The sequence below is a fragment of the Rhododendron vialii genome, chromosome 4a (genome assembly GCF_030253575.1).
Source record: "Rhododendron vialii isolate Sample 1 chromosome 4a, ASM3025357v1".
In the NCBI taxonomy this organism is placed as follows: domain Eukaryota; kingdom Viridiplantae; phylum Streptophyta; class Magnoliopsida; order Ericales; family Ericaceae; genus Rhododendron; species Rhododendron vialii.
In genome coordinates, this window is record NC_080560.1 from 3,304,431 (window position 1) to 3,320,792 (window position 16,362).

Genomic DNA, 16,362 nt, shown 5'->3' on the forward strand with positions numbered 1-16,362 from the left:
GATCTTCGTCTCATTTTCTGTTGCGATATAAGTATTGATTTTTTGTTCATTCAACTGGGATATTTAGGATTTGTTCGTTTAGAGTCTCAAAATCCATGCGCATGGTCTCAATAATTTTTTAGTTATTTATTCCTCAACTCATTGCTTTTAAAAAGCTTCTTCAAAATCCAAATCGAACAGGCATTAATGTTCTCTAAACTGGATCGGACTATGTAAACAAATCAATTGCTATAGACTCTTGTGAAAAGGCTAGTTCATGATCCCAACCTTGCCAAATCTTGTGTGTTGTAAAAGTTCCAAAAGCAGCAATAATAAATTTCTTTAAGGTTCTGTCAATTGCAACTTTGGATTGTTGGGCTAAATAAGTTGAGTGGCTTATTTTTTTTGTCGCTATTCAAATTTTTTTTTTGCATTTGTTAGTTTTTCGTCAATTTTTTTTGGAATTATTGCTTCGTCATGACGAGAGAAATCTAAAAAGTAAAAAATTACGATCGAAATCTAATTTTTTTGAATAAAAACAAAAATAAGCCAATAAACCAATTTTTTCGTCTTTATTAAAAAAAGAATTTCGATCATAATTTTTTACTTTTTAGATTCCTTTTGTTATGACGAAGCAATAATCCCAAAAAAAATTGACGAAAAACTAACAGATGCAAAAAAAAAAAATTGAATAAAGACAAAAAAAAAATAAGCCACTTAGCTTATTTAGCTGAACAACTACTAAGAAGTAAGTAATTTTTTTTTTTTTGCCTGGGAATCTTGAGAGATGAGAAGATTTTAAATGATATAATTCAACGACAGAGATATATATACGAAAACACCAGTACAGACAAAATGGTTACAAAGAATTTGAGCGGTGGAAGAGTGGGCTGGTGACGATGACTACCAAATTCCTTTATTATTATTGAATTATTGTGGCTCCCCTCGACTATAAATATCTCGGACAAAGGGCATACCCAGGGTTGAATTTTGAGCGGTTTTGTTTGGACCAGGGACATATCAATTGGGACGAGGATAAGAATCTTGGCTTTGCTGAACCCCGAGGGGCAATGTAGTTGGTAATCGGTCGGGACGGAGGGATTTATCATTTCGAGGTCTCAGGTTCGACTCTTCTGAATTGCGAAAAAATTATTGGGGTCACTCATGTGTAAAATTCCTTTGGGTTAGCAGAGGATGGTGGGGATCGTAAAGATTTAGTCCAGTGATATGCATAAGCTGGTCCGGAGACACTCCGCGTTATTCAAAAAAAATATAATATATCTTGGCTTGCTGACGATTTAGACATTAATCTCAAGTGTTGATTTTTCTCAGGTATAACAGAGTAACCAGACATTGAATTTGCGTGGTCCGAGGAGGAGGTTAGGGTGTAATGTGTGATGCGTCTGGCTCGATTTTCCCCTTCCTGGAATTTCCATCTGGCTATATTATTTTTATTTATTTTTTGACAAAATAAGAACGTCATTTCATATGGGAGAGTATAAGAAAGGAAATACAATGAGTGTAACATGATACAAACCAACAAAAGCAACAATGCAACATATATAAAAACGCTTAGGCTTTGTGTGGAACTTATGGAAAAGAAAGGAAAATTAAAAAAATTTCCCTTCCATTATTTGGTTGGGAGAGAAAGGGAGAAGAAAATAAAAATTTTAAGTTCAGCGACTAGTAATTTTCCCCCTCTATTTTTCGCCCTTTTTTTTTTTTCATATGTTCCAAACAGAGCCTTAGTCTGAATGCCTAAATGTAGAAGAACCATCCAAATCCGTATCATATAAATGTGTTGTGAAAACAACCAACGCCAAAAACACTAATAGATCCTAGCATAAGAAGAAACCAAACTTAGACACCGAACAAGCAACCCTCCCCAACAAAGCCATCTGTCAAAAGCAAACTTCCGAAGCGTTGCAAGGAATTATAGAGGGACTAGAATCAAGAGCAATTCCCAGCAAGAAACAAACACCTGCAAAAAGAGCTTTAAAAAAAAACGAAAAACCATACTCCTTTGGTTAATTCTCCTTTAAATTTCAACCATCCAAGCATAATTTTTCTTTTTTAATCCTCCTCAAGAAAACATTCACTTTAACCAATAAGTCTACACTTATCGCATGAGTCCACTGTTCGGTCCATTGCACGCCTACACCTTCTTCAGACTTCACAAAATTTCTACGAATTCAGAAAACATACCTACTTATATGCGATTGAGAAGCTTTCTTACAAGGCTTCATAAAAAATATTTTAAAATTTCTGAATATTTTTCTGCATTTTTGTGAGGTATGAAGTGGGCCCCACATACTCGCTCGGTGAATGTATCATCTTTGAAAAAAAAAAAAACATTTCACTTTAACAAAGCGTTGTATATGACGAGCCCACAGTTTTGTAAAGGGAGGTCCGGCCCACCTCACATCCAAACTTCGACGTCGGTCCATGAACCCGCCAAAACGACCCACGGGCTCGTCACTCCTTTCGAAACCCTAGCTGGTTCCTACCGCTTCGGACTCAAGACCACCTCTCTCTCCCTCTAAACTCAGACTCTCAGGTACTTCATTTACTTGTCCTACTGAAAAAAAATCAGAACTTTAGGGATTTCGTATATCGTGGGTAAATCCCTAACACATTTTCTTTACATTTTTGGATTTACAGAAGGTTATATCATAGGTGCATGCGTGTTGAGCTGCAACAATTGCTGTGATTGGTCTACAGGGTTATAGGTGAAGATGGCGAAGAGAAAAGAGAAATCGGTGAACGTCTCTGGAAAGCCGAAGCATTCGCTGGATGTCAACAGGGAATCGAAATCGAGCAAGGGCGGCCGCAGCGCCGCCACGGTGCGGCGACTCAAGATGTACAACACGAGGCCGAAGCGCGACGTCAAAGGGAAGGTCATAAAGCACGACCTTCAGTCCTCCGAGTTGCCCTCCACTCGAATTCAACCCGATCGCCGATGGTTTGGTACCTATCTAGTTCCTAGTATTTTCTATGCTCAACTTTGAATGTAGTGCTCCTTAATCGCTTGATAATCTTACGGTGAGATTGGTCCCCAATTAGTTGAGGTGTAAGTAAACTGGCAGGGTCCAGGGACAACTGAGTTATATAAAAAAAAATTGCTCAGACAATCTTGATTACCGCTTCTTTCTTGTGTGCCGGCAGTCTTTCGATGGGCTGCGTTAGGGATGCAAACAAACTGAGCTTTCGTGAGCAGCTTGAGGCTTCGTCTCGGCTTGACTAGTTAGTGATGGAGTAGCTCGAGCTTGAGTTTTAAGCTTGTTTAATAAACGCGCCGAGATCGAGTTAGTTGTAACTCGGCTTGTTTAGTAAATGAACCAAGTTAGTTTGGCCCGCTGCTCAATGTCCATGCTACTTTAAGTCCATTTTCTACTACGATTGTCCTTCTGCTACTGTGTGATGATAAGTGGAGGCAATTGTTAAGTGAGGCTCCCATGTGGGTGAATCACTCAATCGCAGATTCATTGAGCTTGAGCTCAAAAATTGATTTTGCTGATCACTCATTTTTCAGCCCCTTGGAATTGTGAGAAAGGGTGAGAAAAAGAAAGATAGGGGAATCATATCACTTGTTTGGAACTTTGGATAGCTAAAATGTGTGCAATAGTGACAAAGGATGAGAACTGAAGAGAAAAGATGGATATTTAGTGGTCCATTTTTGTTTCTCACCAATCTCTCGAGAATGGTGAGATTTGGCGCAAGAAACTACATTCCATTCCTTTCTCTCCCTTTCACGCAATCCAAAGGGCCTGTCAAATTAGGCGTGTCCCCAATTGGCTAATGGTGAACCAGAGATTAGATTCTACGGTATCTTCAGAAGAAGCAATCTCAAGAGTATGCGTCTTTGTTTGCCATGTGTACTTATTTTGATCATTAGGAACTTATCTAAAGTGTTTTCTTTCAATCTTAAATTGTAGGTAATACTCGAGTTGTAAACCAGAAGGAGCTTGAGTTTTTCCGTGAAGAGCTCCAAAGTCGAATGTCGAGTAACTATAATGTCATTTTGAAGGAGAAGAAACTTCCCATGTCTCTTTTGAATGATCACCAAAAGGTAGGAACTTTCTATAATTCGGAGCTAGCTATGCCCTTTTGGTCATGTTTGATTCGGTTTGGGTATGCGCCATAGTCCACTCTGATTAATTTCACCTTTATGTTGTTAATTTGAGGTTTTTCGTTTCTGAAATTTAAATGCTTTAATTTCACCTTTATGTTGCTAATTTGAGGTTTTTCGTTTCTGAAATTTAAATGTTTTAACCACATTGCTCACACAAGGTTGTCAGTAAGAGAGTCTAGCACGTTAATTAAGTTTGATCAAGTTGGTTTAATAAGCTGATCAACTATTGCATACCTTTGCTGTTCAAAAAAAAAAAAAAACTATTGCATACCTTCTTGGTGTCTGGTGGACTCATGAGATAGGGTTTGGCTCTACCCACGCAGTTGTACTATTTCAAAGACTACATGGTCTGTCAATTCCTAGTTAAAATCTTATGTATCTCCTTGTTAGCTGCAAACAAGCGTTTGTTAATATGGTCATCTTACCTCGTCTTTCTGTTGTGCTTTCACCAAATGAGTTATGTATCTCAATTCCCCACATTTCACCGATGATCTTTTCTGCTTGAGCTGTCTTAATGGTTACCGACCCATCGAACTAACAGTTCATGGGCCACTGTTTGGTTGTCAGACTACATAAACTAGTAGTTGAATGTTAAACAGTTTTCATGTCCTCTTAACAATACTATAAATGTGAGCTAGAACAAATTGAAGGTTCCTATTTACGGCTGCTAACTTTGTTCTTTTTATGTCTACCCAGCAAGCAAGGGTTCATCTTCTAGATACAGAGCCTTTTAAGGATGCATTTGGACCTAAGAGGAAGAGGAAGCGCCCAAAGCTCATGGCATCAGATTATGAGTCATTAGTTAAGAAAGCTGATGGTTCTCAAGGTAAGTTAATTGCTTGCTTTGCTGCTGCCTATACTTTGACATCTTTTGAAGAATATTATAGTGGAAATACGGCAGAAGAAGTAGGACCCCACTTTTGCTGATAATTTATGATAAGCCTTGAAACCCTCAACCCCCTCCGCCATTTCTTTTCCCCACTTATGTAGCTACTACAATACATTCTATTTACTTCTGAATTTGTGCCTGAATTTTGTAGATGCCTTTGAACAGAAATATGATGCCAGTATGTCTGTAGACGGTAATGAAGGGGATGGATTGAGAGACCTAGTTCGGCATACAATGTTTGAGAAGGGTCAAAGTAAACGCATTTGGGGTGAGCTCTACAAAGTTATAGACTCTTCAGATGTTGTTGTCCAGGTTAGTGTGTTGTAAGAAAATGATAACACATTACTCTACAGATTTACTTTTGCAGAAGTTTGTAGTAAAAATGTGGAAGCTTTGTGTTGGTGTTGCCCCAACTGTAATTATAATACTATGTCCTGGTAGAGAACCATCATGATTGTGCATCACAGTGGTTCGTTTTTTTTACAAGTAAATAATTGTATTAGAAACAAGGCATTAAGGGAATGCCGCCCGTATACCATCGCAGTGGTTCCTTTTGTGACCCTATGATAGTTCATTTTGTTGGTTTTTGCAGGCATATTGCGGTGTTGATCTTTTAGGTCCGTATGATAGTTTTTTATGGACATGTGTTTGGTGCTGGTGCTTTTGTTACAGGTTTTAGATGCCAGAGATCCGCAAGGTACTAGGTGCTATCATTTGGAGAAGCATTTAAAAGAGCATTGCACACATAAACACATGATTCTTTTGTTAAACAAGGTTTGTTGTTTCCTACCTCTGATTTTTTTGTGGGATTGTTGTTTTCTATGATTCTCTCACAGAATGTTTTACTTATCTCAGTGTGATTTGGTCCCTGCCTGGGCAACAAAAGCCTGGCTTAGAGTGTTATCCAAGCAGTATCCAACTCTAGCATTTCATGCAAGCATTAACAAGTCATTTGGGAAGGTATCTTCACTAGTTTCAATAGAATACATATGTTCGTACACTGCAGGCACACCACCTTTTGGATCTAGGATTCTTTTGGACTCCTTTAAACTCTGATTCCATTGTTGATCAGATCCGGAATTGTATAAATATATATCATATTAAATTTATAGAACTCTTTTTATGTTTTTGGCTGTTTTTCGCTTCAAAAGGGCGTACTGAATCTTAAGAAGAAGTGTAGTGGTGGACTGGAAGGTACTGAGGGAAAGATTGCATACAAACCTGGCTCGAACTTGCAATATCATTGGACATCCAAACCCATACTTTTACAATTGCACCAGTGGCCATGATTCCATGAAAGGGAAGTGGGAAAAGAAAAACAGCCAAGGCCCACAGATGGAGTTGATACTTTTGTGTGCAGACCACCTAGGTGACTGATATCAAATATCCTGATGCATAGATCATATGTTTTGGAAGATGATGTTATCGCATTTTGTCAACTACACGATCAGCATTTGTTGCAGTGCCCTTCGGCTTTACACGTTTATGAGATAAAATTTGATGTACTTATTTATTCTGTTTACCAATGGGTTCAAAAAATTGGTTTGATATGCTTATTGACCAACATTATCTCTCAAGGGATTGCCCAATGTCTTGGCTTGCATTCTTCCTTTGAAGAGGTTCATGTTTGAGTCTCATGAACTGCGTATACAAAAAAAAGGAAGTATATCAATTCAACAAAAACCCTGTGTATCTGACTCTAACTTTTATCGGTAGTTAGCAATCATCACCCTTCCTTGTGGGGGAAGCTTGTAATGTCCACATTTTGTGTAGTTTCATTGCAAGGTTTTGTGATTGTTCATTAATTTGTTTCTTTGTTGCCTTCAGGGTTCTCTTCTATCAGTATTGAGACAATTTGCTCGCTTAAAAAGTGATAAGCAAGCAATATCTGTGGGGTTTGTTGGGTATCCGAATGTCGGGAAGTCATCAGTTATCAATACACTTCGTACGAAAAATGTAATGCCCCGTTGCCATTTTCTCCCTCTTCCACTTTTGCTGTATAATTACTTGCACTTATGTATATTTGTTTTATTATGTATCTATTACTAATATTTGTTTTGAAAATTAACCATGATTTGATAACCTGGTAGATTGTTTGTATGATATACTTCGCATGCTGCACGGGGGTTATGATTCAGCAGATTATCATAGTTTTGGTATGGTTAACTGAATTGAGCAATGTCATTCTCACGTCGTCGTTCTGATGGTTGTCAAGGAGATATATGTGGACCTTGGAAGGGGATAACAATCAGTTATGTTTTACTCGAACTAAACAATTATTTCTTCGACTAGTTGAATAGGAGTGATTCTAAGCTCTACCTGTTTCTTATATTTCAGTAGCCTTATAACTATGTAATTAATGGACTCAAAATTTTCTTAAGAGTACTTGAGAGCGTATTTCTGCTTTGATTTCTGTATTCATTTGCCTTTGCAAGCCCTCCTCGTTTTTATATTTGTATCATTGCTTGCTTTTTTAAGTGTTGAATATTTGTCTCCCATTCTGCTTTTAAGATTGACTTGATGAATGCTATTCAGCTGGCTCATAATTATTCATCCTTCCCTTTTGAAAGGTCTGCAAGGTTGCTCCCATTCCAGGAGAAACTAAAGTGTGGCAGTACATTACACTCACAAAGAGGATCTTTTTGATAGACTGCCCTGGAGTTGTTTACCAAAACAGTGACTCGGAGACAGATATTGTATTGAAAGGCGTGGTATGTCATGGCTGCTTTAGGGTTTATCCCTTGTGAGTTGTGTGTTTGTCCTTTCTTATTTTACATTATTCTTATTGGATGAGTTTCCCTGTTGTTGATGTAACCCGAGATGATCAACATAAATATACGATAACTTTCAAAGGACTTGTTTGGTTGTTTTTTTTTTTGTTGGTTTGAAGTAAATAAAACATGGGCGAAGATAGATCGATCGCATTGTTATGTCTGTGATGTGGGAATGCTTTGTTGATGTTTTTTTTTTGAACGGCGAAAAAGAAATTTTATTAACCTCTGAAAGAAATGCTGTGTTGATGTGGGAATGCTGTGTTGGTGTTGGGTAATTAACATTCTATGAAGAGATTTATCCCACTTCATGGATCGACATAAGCCGATTATCCCTATGGCATGTACATGGGAAAACATTCTTTTGTATTTCCATTGTGCTGACATAATTTAGTTTTCACTTGTTTGGACCAGTGAACTGACTTTGCTCTGGTCTCCAGGTACGTGTCACAAATTTGCCTGATGCTTCTGAACATATCGGAGAAGTTTTGAAACGTGTGAAGAAGGAGCATCTCAAAAGAGCATATAAGATAACAGACTGGTTACCTTTCTTATTCTTTCTTTTTGTTAATCCTGTTTCGCAACTCTTTCATCTACTTATCCCTGTTTCTAGTTTTTTTTAATCCAATCCCTGTTTCTAGTTGACTTGTAGTTTCTGTCCATAGACTCCCTTCATCTTAAATTTTGCCTATGAACATTTGTGCGGTGTTATGACCCTTAAAACTCATCACATGCCTTGGATTGTGAAACTAGTCCCCCACGCTCCCTCCTTTTGAGGGCAAAATATTATCAGTAACAAAATGGATGTTAAAAAAAACAAAAAGCAAAGTTGAAATAGTTTCTAGAATAACTGAGAATAAACATTCTGGTTCATTTTCACTTCTTGATTTAGCTAGTTGGGCAGGTCAAGTGGAACCTTTGCTCATACAGTAAAAGTTTTGTTTTTTTAAATGGTTCATTTCGTTATGCTTTACATTTTTTTATTGTCATAACTGGACTTGATCTCTTTATGGATTTTGAATATTTCCCCCATCCTATTGTGTGCGATTCATAATATGACTATCTATTGTTTTGTTTTCAGGGAGGATGATAACGACTTTCTTGTTCAGCTATGCAAATTAACAGGCAAACTGTTGAAGGTAACTCCGTATTATGCATGCTTGATTTCGTTGTTCTTGAGCTTTGTTAGAAGTCGATTAATTTGCTTGGTGCTTAGCCAAGCCCATTTTATTTTATTTTCTAGAATATAGAAGCATCTGTTTGTCCAAGATAGTATCAGGTTCACAGATCTCCGAAGTCAAGTTTTTCTAACTTAGTTTTCTATCGTACAGTTCCTTATTTTTGTCCGTTTTGTAGGGCTCCGAAAGTAGCTTCTTTTGTTTATATTCCTCAACATTTCAACCGTTCGGTTTGGGTGCTTGGTAACGTCGGGTCACTGAGAGTTTATTAATTATGACGGATTTTTCATGTAGGGTGGCGAACCTGACTTGATGAATGCAGCCAAGATGGTCCTTCATGATTGGCAGAGGGGTAAGATACCCTTTTTTGTGCCACCACCGAAAGAAGAAGACGGCTCGTTAAAGGATGAACCCAATGAACCTGATGTTGAGAAAGACAATGCTGTTGATAAGGACCAGGCCTCCGCAGCGCGAAGAGCCATTGCCAACGTTATTTCATCCCAACAGGCAAAAGATGTCCCTGTTCAGAAAGATCTTTTCGATGAGAACGAGTTAAAGGGTGAGATTTCGGATCAGCTTCCGTCCACCGAGTCGTAGGTTTTTGTTCCTAGTGTGCACTTCCAACCCTTCCCGGCAAAAGAGGGAGGGCAGTATCTTTCGTTTTTTTTTTTTTATTGGCACTGAAAAGGAAAATGACCCATCTTTAGTTCTGTATTTTTTTTCGCCCTTTACGTAGCCTGTGTAGATTTCAACAACTCCATTTTCAGCTTGTTTTGTTTTTTTGTTTTTTGTTTTCGCAAGATGTAATGCTTGGATACACACAATGGCGCAACGTAAAACAGGAGAGAATTAAGCTAAGTTTTCATTTGCTTTCAACTTTTTATTATATTCAGCTTGTTTTGTTTTTTTTGGCAAGATATTTGACGATTAAAAGTACCAGTTTATTTAATGCTTCGATAAACACAATGACACGGCTTAAAACAGGAGAGAAATAAGCTAAATTTTCATTTGCTTTCAACTTTTTATTGTACTCAACTTGTGCCTTCTAAGCGACTTATTTGATAGCAAATGATTTATGTTCTCGGATCGCCAACCACCATGTGGTTGCCCTTCGTCACCTTCTGATCCTCCCTTTCATTCCTTTCCGGGGCTGACTCATCCGGTGGCGCCGGTTCACTGTCGTTCGTTGCGAACTCAAACGGCCCATAACGACTGCGGGCCCGATGGGCTTCCTGATCTTCCTTGGGGGCATTAGAACTTATGGGATCATTGTTGGCTCCAATATTGGACCTGCCACCGGGCATCACCATTCTTCCAGCAAATTCGGGCTCAAGTTGTGCTGCAGTCTTACTATGTGATTGAGGCTCACCCCACCCACCTTCTCCCGGACACGGGCACGTACAAGAGCCCACACTGGGGTACGGGTTGTATGGGGGCTGCAAGACAATGGACCCTGTACCCATACCTGTAATCCCGACACTGGGTATACCCGTACTTTTAGCTAATTCCGGTTCAAGATGTGCCGCGCTCTTGCTATGTGATTGAAGCTCACCCCACCCGCCTGATCCTTGACATGGGCAGGCACAAGAGCGCACAGGGCGGCAAGTCCCACATCCTATGTCAGGCATAGGCGTGGGCACATAGATAGGCACAGGTGAGGGCTCATAAATAGGCACAGATTTATAAACAGGTACAGGCTTTGGCCGATAAATAGGTTGCCCAAATCCAGGGTAGGGTGGCTGCCAAGGTCCACCAATGATCCCCACGCCTCCACCATGACCACTGCCAACCCCGTATCCCCTGCCACCTCCGAAGCCACCACCCCAACCTGAGCCGCTTCCATAGCCAATCCCCACACCCATACCTGTACCCATACCCGTAATCCCTACACTGCCACCACCTCCGGCCAAGTTGGATATAGATTCTTTTGGCATGCGAGGGTCATAGGAGTCTAAGAGGAGCCTATGAGCAGAACTAAGACCTAAACATGTTAGAAGCAAGAAGCCCATGGAGATGCACTTTTGTGAAGCCATTTTGTGAGGTTTGTTTGTTTCCTGGTCTAAACCATTAAGGGGCTTCGCTATATATAGGTATAGAAAAAATGAGACTGCAGAGAGAGAGAGAGAGAGAGAGAGAGAGAGAGAGAGAGAGAGAGAGAGAGAGAGAGAGAGAGAGAGAGAAGGAGTAAAATTTGCATTCCCCTAAAAATCAGAAGATTTTGCGCTAGTTAGTTCCAAGATTTCAGAGTCACGAACTCTGTGTGGGTAGAAGTATTTACGTGTTGAATACCTTTGTGAAAATGGCATTAGTAGAGTCAATTTCCCCAAGTCCAGTATTAGACGGTCCTATCCAGTTAGTGAGCCTCCCAGAAACTCCACTTTGATGATATGGACTATATGTATTTTCTCCCCTGTGCGCATGGAGGCCTAATAAACGAACCAATGGATCATTAAGGCGAGTCACTTGATAAACCTTGTTGTAAGGTGTCATACGGGATGATATCCATCTATGATCGCCCTAGCGTTACTGCTATTATACACTGCAAAACAACACACTGCTGACAGAAAAGTAAAAGATGCTAATGCTTCCCAAACAAAATATATGCAATAAAGGGAAAGGGGTAAGAACTCAACAAACAAAATGGTTTTTTTTTTTTGAACATAACAAACAAAATGGTTATGCTCAAGACACAGAAGATGAGTGCGGACCAAAGCATATAGATCATATTATACATTGAGGATTCTCAAGTTCCATTGCATCTCATTTTGGTCATTGAGTGTCTCAAGGAGAAGGGGAGGGGCAAATTGAGCAGTGCCTTGGTGCTCATCAGAATCCTGGCAGAATGAGAGGATGATGGTATCAATAGACATCTCCACAACACCAAAGAAAAGAGTAGCTACAACATAGACGAGACCCCAGCATACCTGCATTAACAAAAATGCGATTACTTCTTCAATCTCAACTCTGTAACAGAAATTGAAAAAAGAGCAGAAAAGGTTCTGCTATGGCAGTGTTTGGATCTTGGATATGTATGGGATTTCGGTTGGGGAAAAGAAAGAGAAAGAGTGAAAGTAATCAATTTTGGGTCTTTCCCCATTCCTTATATTTTCCCTCCACAAATCCCTCAATAAATCCTAAACACAACCTTGTCTTGGATTTGTGGAGGAAAAAGAAGAGGAATGAAAAAGGAATTCAAACGTGTCCAAGTTTTCGCTTTGTTTTTCCCTTCCTTTGCAATACCCTCTACAAATTGCTAAACAAACCCTTACAAATTTCCCATGGTTGCTTCATGCTGTTGTCTATAACAAAAATTTGCCTAAATCACATCATAAAGCACACATTTTTTTTCTTTACGACCTAACCTTGTTGCTTTCACTTGCTTGTAACCAGCTATTCTCAAATTCAGCACTTCATATGGTATAATTTGTTGTTCTATTTATTAATAGGAAATAGATACCAAGAAACATACCAGCATGGGAAATAGCGGGGAGGAGATCTTGTTGTGGGCAGAGTTGTATTTGTGAGTGTTCAACATGAGGAAAGCAAACACTGCACTTGAAAGGCTGACACACAACTTCCCAAGAAAGAGAATAACATCACCAATCACGTTTCACTTTCCCTATCCGAAGGATGTTGCTGATGATCAATTCTGTCGCGAACTCAGAAGCCTTAAAGAAGCTTTTTCCCGTGATAGCAATCTGAAAGTATCGACAATGTGCTATACACTTGTATTGGCATTGAAGTCCCCCTTTTTTTGGTAGATAGATTAAGGTCTTACTTATTCCAAGTACCATAGCTTACAAAGGGATGATCTCAAACAAAGAAAAGTCGGCACAAATGTAGTAGCGTCTGGTAGTCTTGTTGCAACATGTAGTGAGAATATAAACAAATTGATCAAATTCTTAACTTTCACTTTGTTTTGACGCACAGGGAACAGGACTTAAGTTGCCAGGTATCCTCCTTGTTATGGTTTAGACTTTGTCATGTAAAATTTATTGCCTGCGTTGAAAGTTGTTTCCATAGAAAGGAAAACGATGACATACAGTCAAATGTTAGATGACGATATCATCAGCTTAAGTTCATTTCGAGAAAATTCTCAACACATTCAATCTTAGGAATATGTAATATCTCCACAAGGGAAAGTGCATTCTCCGCCTTCCAGGCCAGTTTAGAGTTTTCTCCACGTGCAAGTCATTTTCTAGCTTATCAGCTCCATGAAACACAGACAAAAAAACACAGTTAGCTTGCTTATTCTTTCTTTTTGTTAATCCTGTTTCGCAACTCTTTCATCTAATTATCCCTGTTTCTATTTTTTTTTAAAATCTGATCCCTGTTTCTCGGTGACTTGTAGTTTCTGTCTATATACTCCCTTCATCCTAAATTTTGCCTATTTGTGCCGTGTTATGACCCTTAAAACTCATCATGTGCCTTAGATTGTGAAACGAGTCCCCCACGCTCTCTCCTTTTGGGGGCAAAATAGTATTAGTAACAAAACGGCTGTTCAAAAAAAACAAAAACAAAAACAAAAAACAAATTGGAAATAGTTTCTAGAATAGTTGAGGCCAATAAACTTCTGGTTCATTTTCACTTCTCGATTCGGCTAGTTGGGCAGGTCAAGTGGAACCTTTGCTCAAACAGTAAATGTTTTTTCAGAAATGATTCGTGCACAGCAAGCTGTGCACAGCAGCCTTTTTCTCCCGCCCCGGGTCGCACAAAGATGATCGGAGCCGCTCATTTTGTTTAAAAATATGTCTAAATTCTGAAGTGATTTTGGGTGTTTTGTTAACGCCTCTAACTATATCGAACGAAGCTCATTTTTTACAGAAACCTTAAACGACATATTTTGAACAAAATGAGCGGCTACGATCATCTTTGTGTGACCCGGGGCGGGAGAAAAAGGCTGCTGTGCACAGCTTGCTGTGCACGTAGCACAGCTCATGTTTTTTAAAAAATGGTTCATTCGTTACTTGCTTTACATTTTTTTTTTTATTGTCATAACTGGACTCGATCTCTTTCTGGATTTTGTATATTTCCCCCCAATCCTATTGTGGGTGATTCATAATATGACTATCTATTTTTTTTAAGGGAGGATGATAACGACTTTCTTGTTCAGCTATGCTAATTAGCAGGCAAACTCTTAAAGGTAACTCCTTTTTATGCATGCATGATTTCAGTTGGAGCCCTACAAAACTGACAAAAATAAGGAACCGTACGATGGAAAACGAAGTTAGAAAAACTTGACTTGGAGATCTGTGACATTTTCAACAGTTCAGTTTGGGTGCTTGGTAACGTCTGGTCACTGAGAGTGTATTAATTATGACGGATTTTTCATGTAGGGTGGCAAACCCGACTTGATGAATGCAGCCAAGATGATCCTTCATGATTGGCAGAGGGGTAAGATACCCTTTTTCGTGCCACCACCAAAAGAAGAAGACGGCTCGTTAAAGGATGAACCCAATGAACCGGATGTTGAGAAAGACAATGCTGCTGATAAGGACCAGGCCTCCGCAGCTCGAAGAGCCATTGCCAACGTTATTTCATCCCAACAGGCAAAAGATGTCCCTGTTCAGAAAGATCTTTTCAATGAGAACGAGTTAAAGGGTGAGATTTCGGATCAGCTTCCGTCCACCGAGTCGTAGGTTTTTGTTCCTAGTGTGCACTTCCAACCCTTCCCGGCAAAAGAGGGAGGGCAGTATCTTTCGTTTTTTTTTTTTTATTGGCACTGAAAAGGAAAATGACCCATCTTTAGTTCTGTAATTTTTTTTTTTTGGGTACCTTTACGTAGCCTGTGTAGAATTCAACTTCATTTTCTGCTTGTTTTGTTTTTTTTGGCAAGATATTTGATGATTAAAGGTACCAGTTTATGTAAACACAATGACACGGCGTAAAACAGGAGAGAAATAAGCTAAATTTTCATTTGCTTTCAACTTTTTATTGTACTCAACTTGTGCCTTCTAAGCGACTTATTTGATAGCAAATGATTTATGTTCTCGGATCGTCAACCAGCACGTGGTTGCCCTTCGTCACCTTCTGATCCTCCCTTTCATTCCTTTCCGGGGCTGACTCATCCGGTGGTGCTGGTTCACCGTCGTTCGTTGCGAACTCAAACGGCCCATAACCACTGCGGGCCTGATGGACTTCCTGATCTTCCTTGGAGGCATTAGAACTTATGGGATCATTGTTGGCTCCAATATTGGACCTGCCACCGGGCATCACCATTCTTCCAGCAAATTCGGGCTCAAGGTGTGCTGCAGTCTTACTATGTGATTGAGGCTCACCCCACCCACCTTCTCCCGGACACGGGCACGAACAAGAGCCCACACTGGGGTACGGGTTGTATGGAGGCTGCAAGCCAATGGACCCAGTACCCATGCCCGTAATCCCAACACTGGGTATACCTGTACTTTTAGCTAATTCCGGTTCAAGATGTGCTGCACTCTTGCTATGTGATTGAGGCTCACCCCACCCGCCTGATCCCTGACATGGGCAGGCGCAAGAGCGCGCAGGGCGGCAAGTCTCACATCCTATGTCAGGCATAGGCGTGGGCACATAAATAGGCACAGGCGTGGAGTCATAAATAGGCACAGGCGTGGGCTCATAAATAGGCACAGGTTTATAAACAGGTACAGGCTTTGGCCAATAAACAGGTTGCCCAAATCCAGGGTAGGGGGGCCGCAAAGGTCCACCAATGATCCCCACGCCTCCACCATGACCACTACCAACCCCGTATCCCCTGCCACCTCCGAAGCCACCACCCCGACCTGAGCCACTTCCATAGCCAATCCCCCCACCCATGCCTGTACCCAAACCCATAATCCCTACAGCGCCACCGCCTCCGGCCAAGTTGGATATAGATTCTTTTGGCATGCGAGGGTCATAGGAGTCTAAGAGGAGCCTATGAGCAGAACTAAGACTTAAACATGTTAGAAGCAAGAAGCCCATGGAGACGCACTTTTGTGAAGCCATTTTGTGAGGTTTGTTTGTTTCCTGATCTAAACCATTAAGGGGCTTCGCTATATATAGGTATAGAAAAAATGAGACTGCCGAGAGAGAGAGAGAGAGAGAGAGAGAGAGAGAGAGAGAGAGAGAGAGAGAGAGAGAGAGAGAGAGAGAGAGAGAGAGTTTGCATTCCCCTAAAAAACAGAAGATTTTGCGCTGGTTGGTTCCATGATTTCGGAGTCATGAACCTTGTGTGGGTAGAGGTATTTACGTGTTGAATACCTTTGTGAAAATGGCATTAGTAGAGTCAATTTCCCCAAGTACTACCCACCTATGGGTTGTCAATCTAGTAAGGGCAAACTTGCGTTTGCAACATAGCAGGATTCGATTTCCCCTGGAGGCAAACCTTGATTTAAGTTGGGGGCCATGGCTGTGGGTTGCTGTACTAGTCTTCCCCGAGGTTTGGATTGCGCA

At 40.2% G+C, this 16,362-nt stretch overlaps 2 protein-coding genes across 5 annotated transcripts; one reads left to right on the top strand and one right to left on the bottom strand.

Annotated features, from left to right (window-relative positions):
- The first annotated feature begins 2,378 nt into the window (after positions 1-2,378).
- LOC131323338 (nuclear/nucleolar GTPase 2) lies at positions 2,379-14,736 on the top strand. Of its 4 annotated transcripts, none has more exons than XM_058355077.1 (12): positions 2,379-2,536; positions 2,701-2,946; positions 3,915-4,048; positions 4,808-4,937; positions 5,152-5,312; positions 5,673-5,774; positions 5,856-5,960; positions 6,828-6,956; positions 7,571-7,711; positions 8,212-8,312; positions 8,853-8,910; positions 9,244-9,825. In XM_058355077.1, the coding sequence occupies exons 2-12, from the start codon at positions 2,715-2,717 to the stop codon at positions 9,544-9,546; spliced, it is 1,596 nt and encodes a 531-aa protein (XP_058211060.1). In that variant the 5' UTR covers positions 2,379-2,536; positions 2,701-2,714; the 3' UTR covers positions 9,547-9,825. The 4 variants fall into 4 exon arrangements, with proteins under 4 accessions (XP_058211060.1, XP_058211058.1, XP_058211061.1 ...); XM_058355075.1 differs by having other exon boundaries at positions 2,382-2,536; positions 2,641-2,946; XM_058355078.1 differs by lacking the exon at positions 9,244-9,825 and adding an exon at positions 14,286-14,736 and having other exon boundaries at positions 2,399-2,598.
- LOC131323339 (uncharacterized) lies at positions 9,869-15,951 on the bottom strand. Its single transcript, XM_058355080.1, has 2 exons — positions 15,759-15,951; positions 9,869-10,834 (listed from the first exon to the last, which is right to left on the bottom strand). Exons 1-2 carry the CDS (start codon positions 15,913-15,915, stop codon positions 10,023-10,025), a joined length of 969 nt encoding a protein of 322 aa, XP_058211063.1. The 5' UTR covers positions 15,916-15,951; the 3' UTR covers positions 9,869-10,022.
- Between the last annotated feature and the right edge of the window lie 411 nt (positions 15,952-16,362).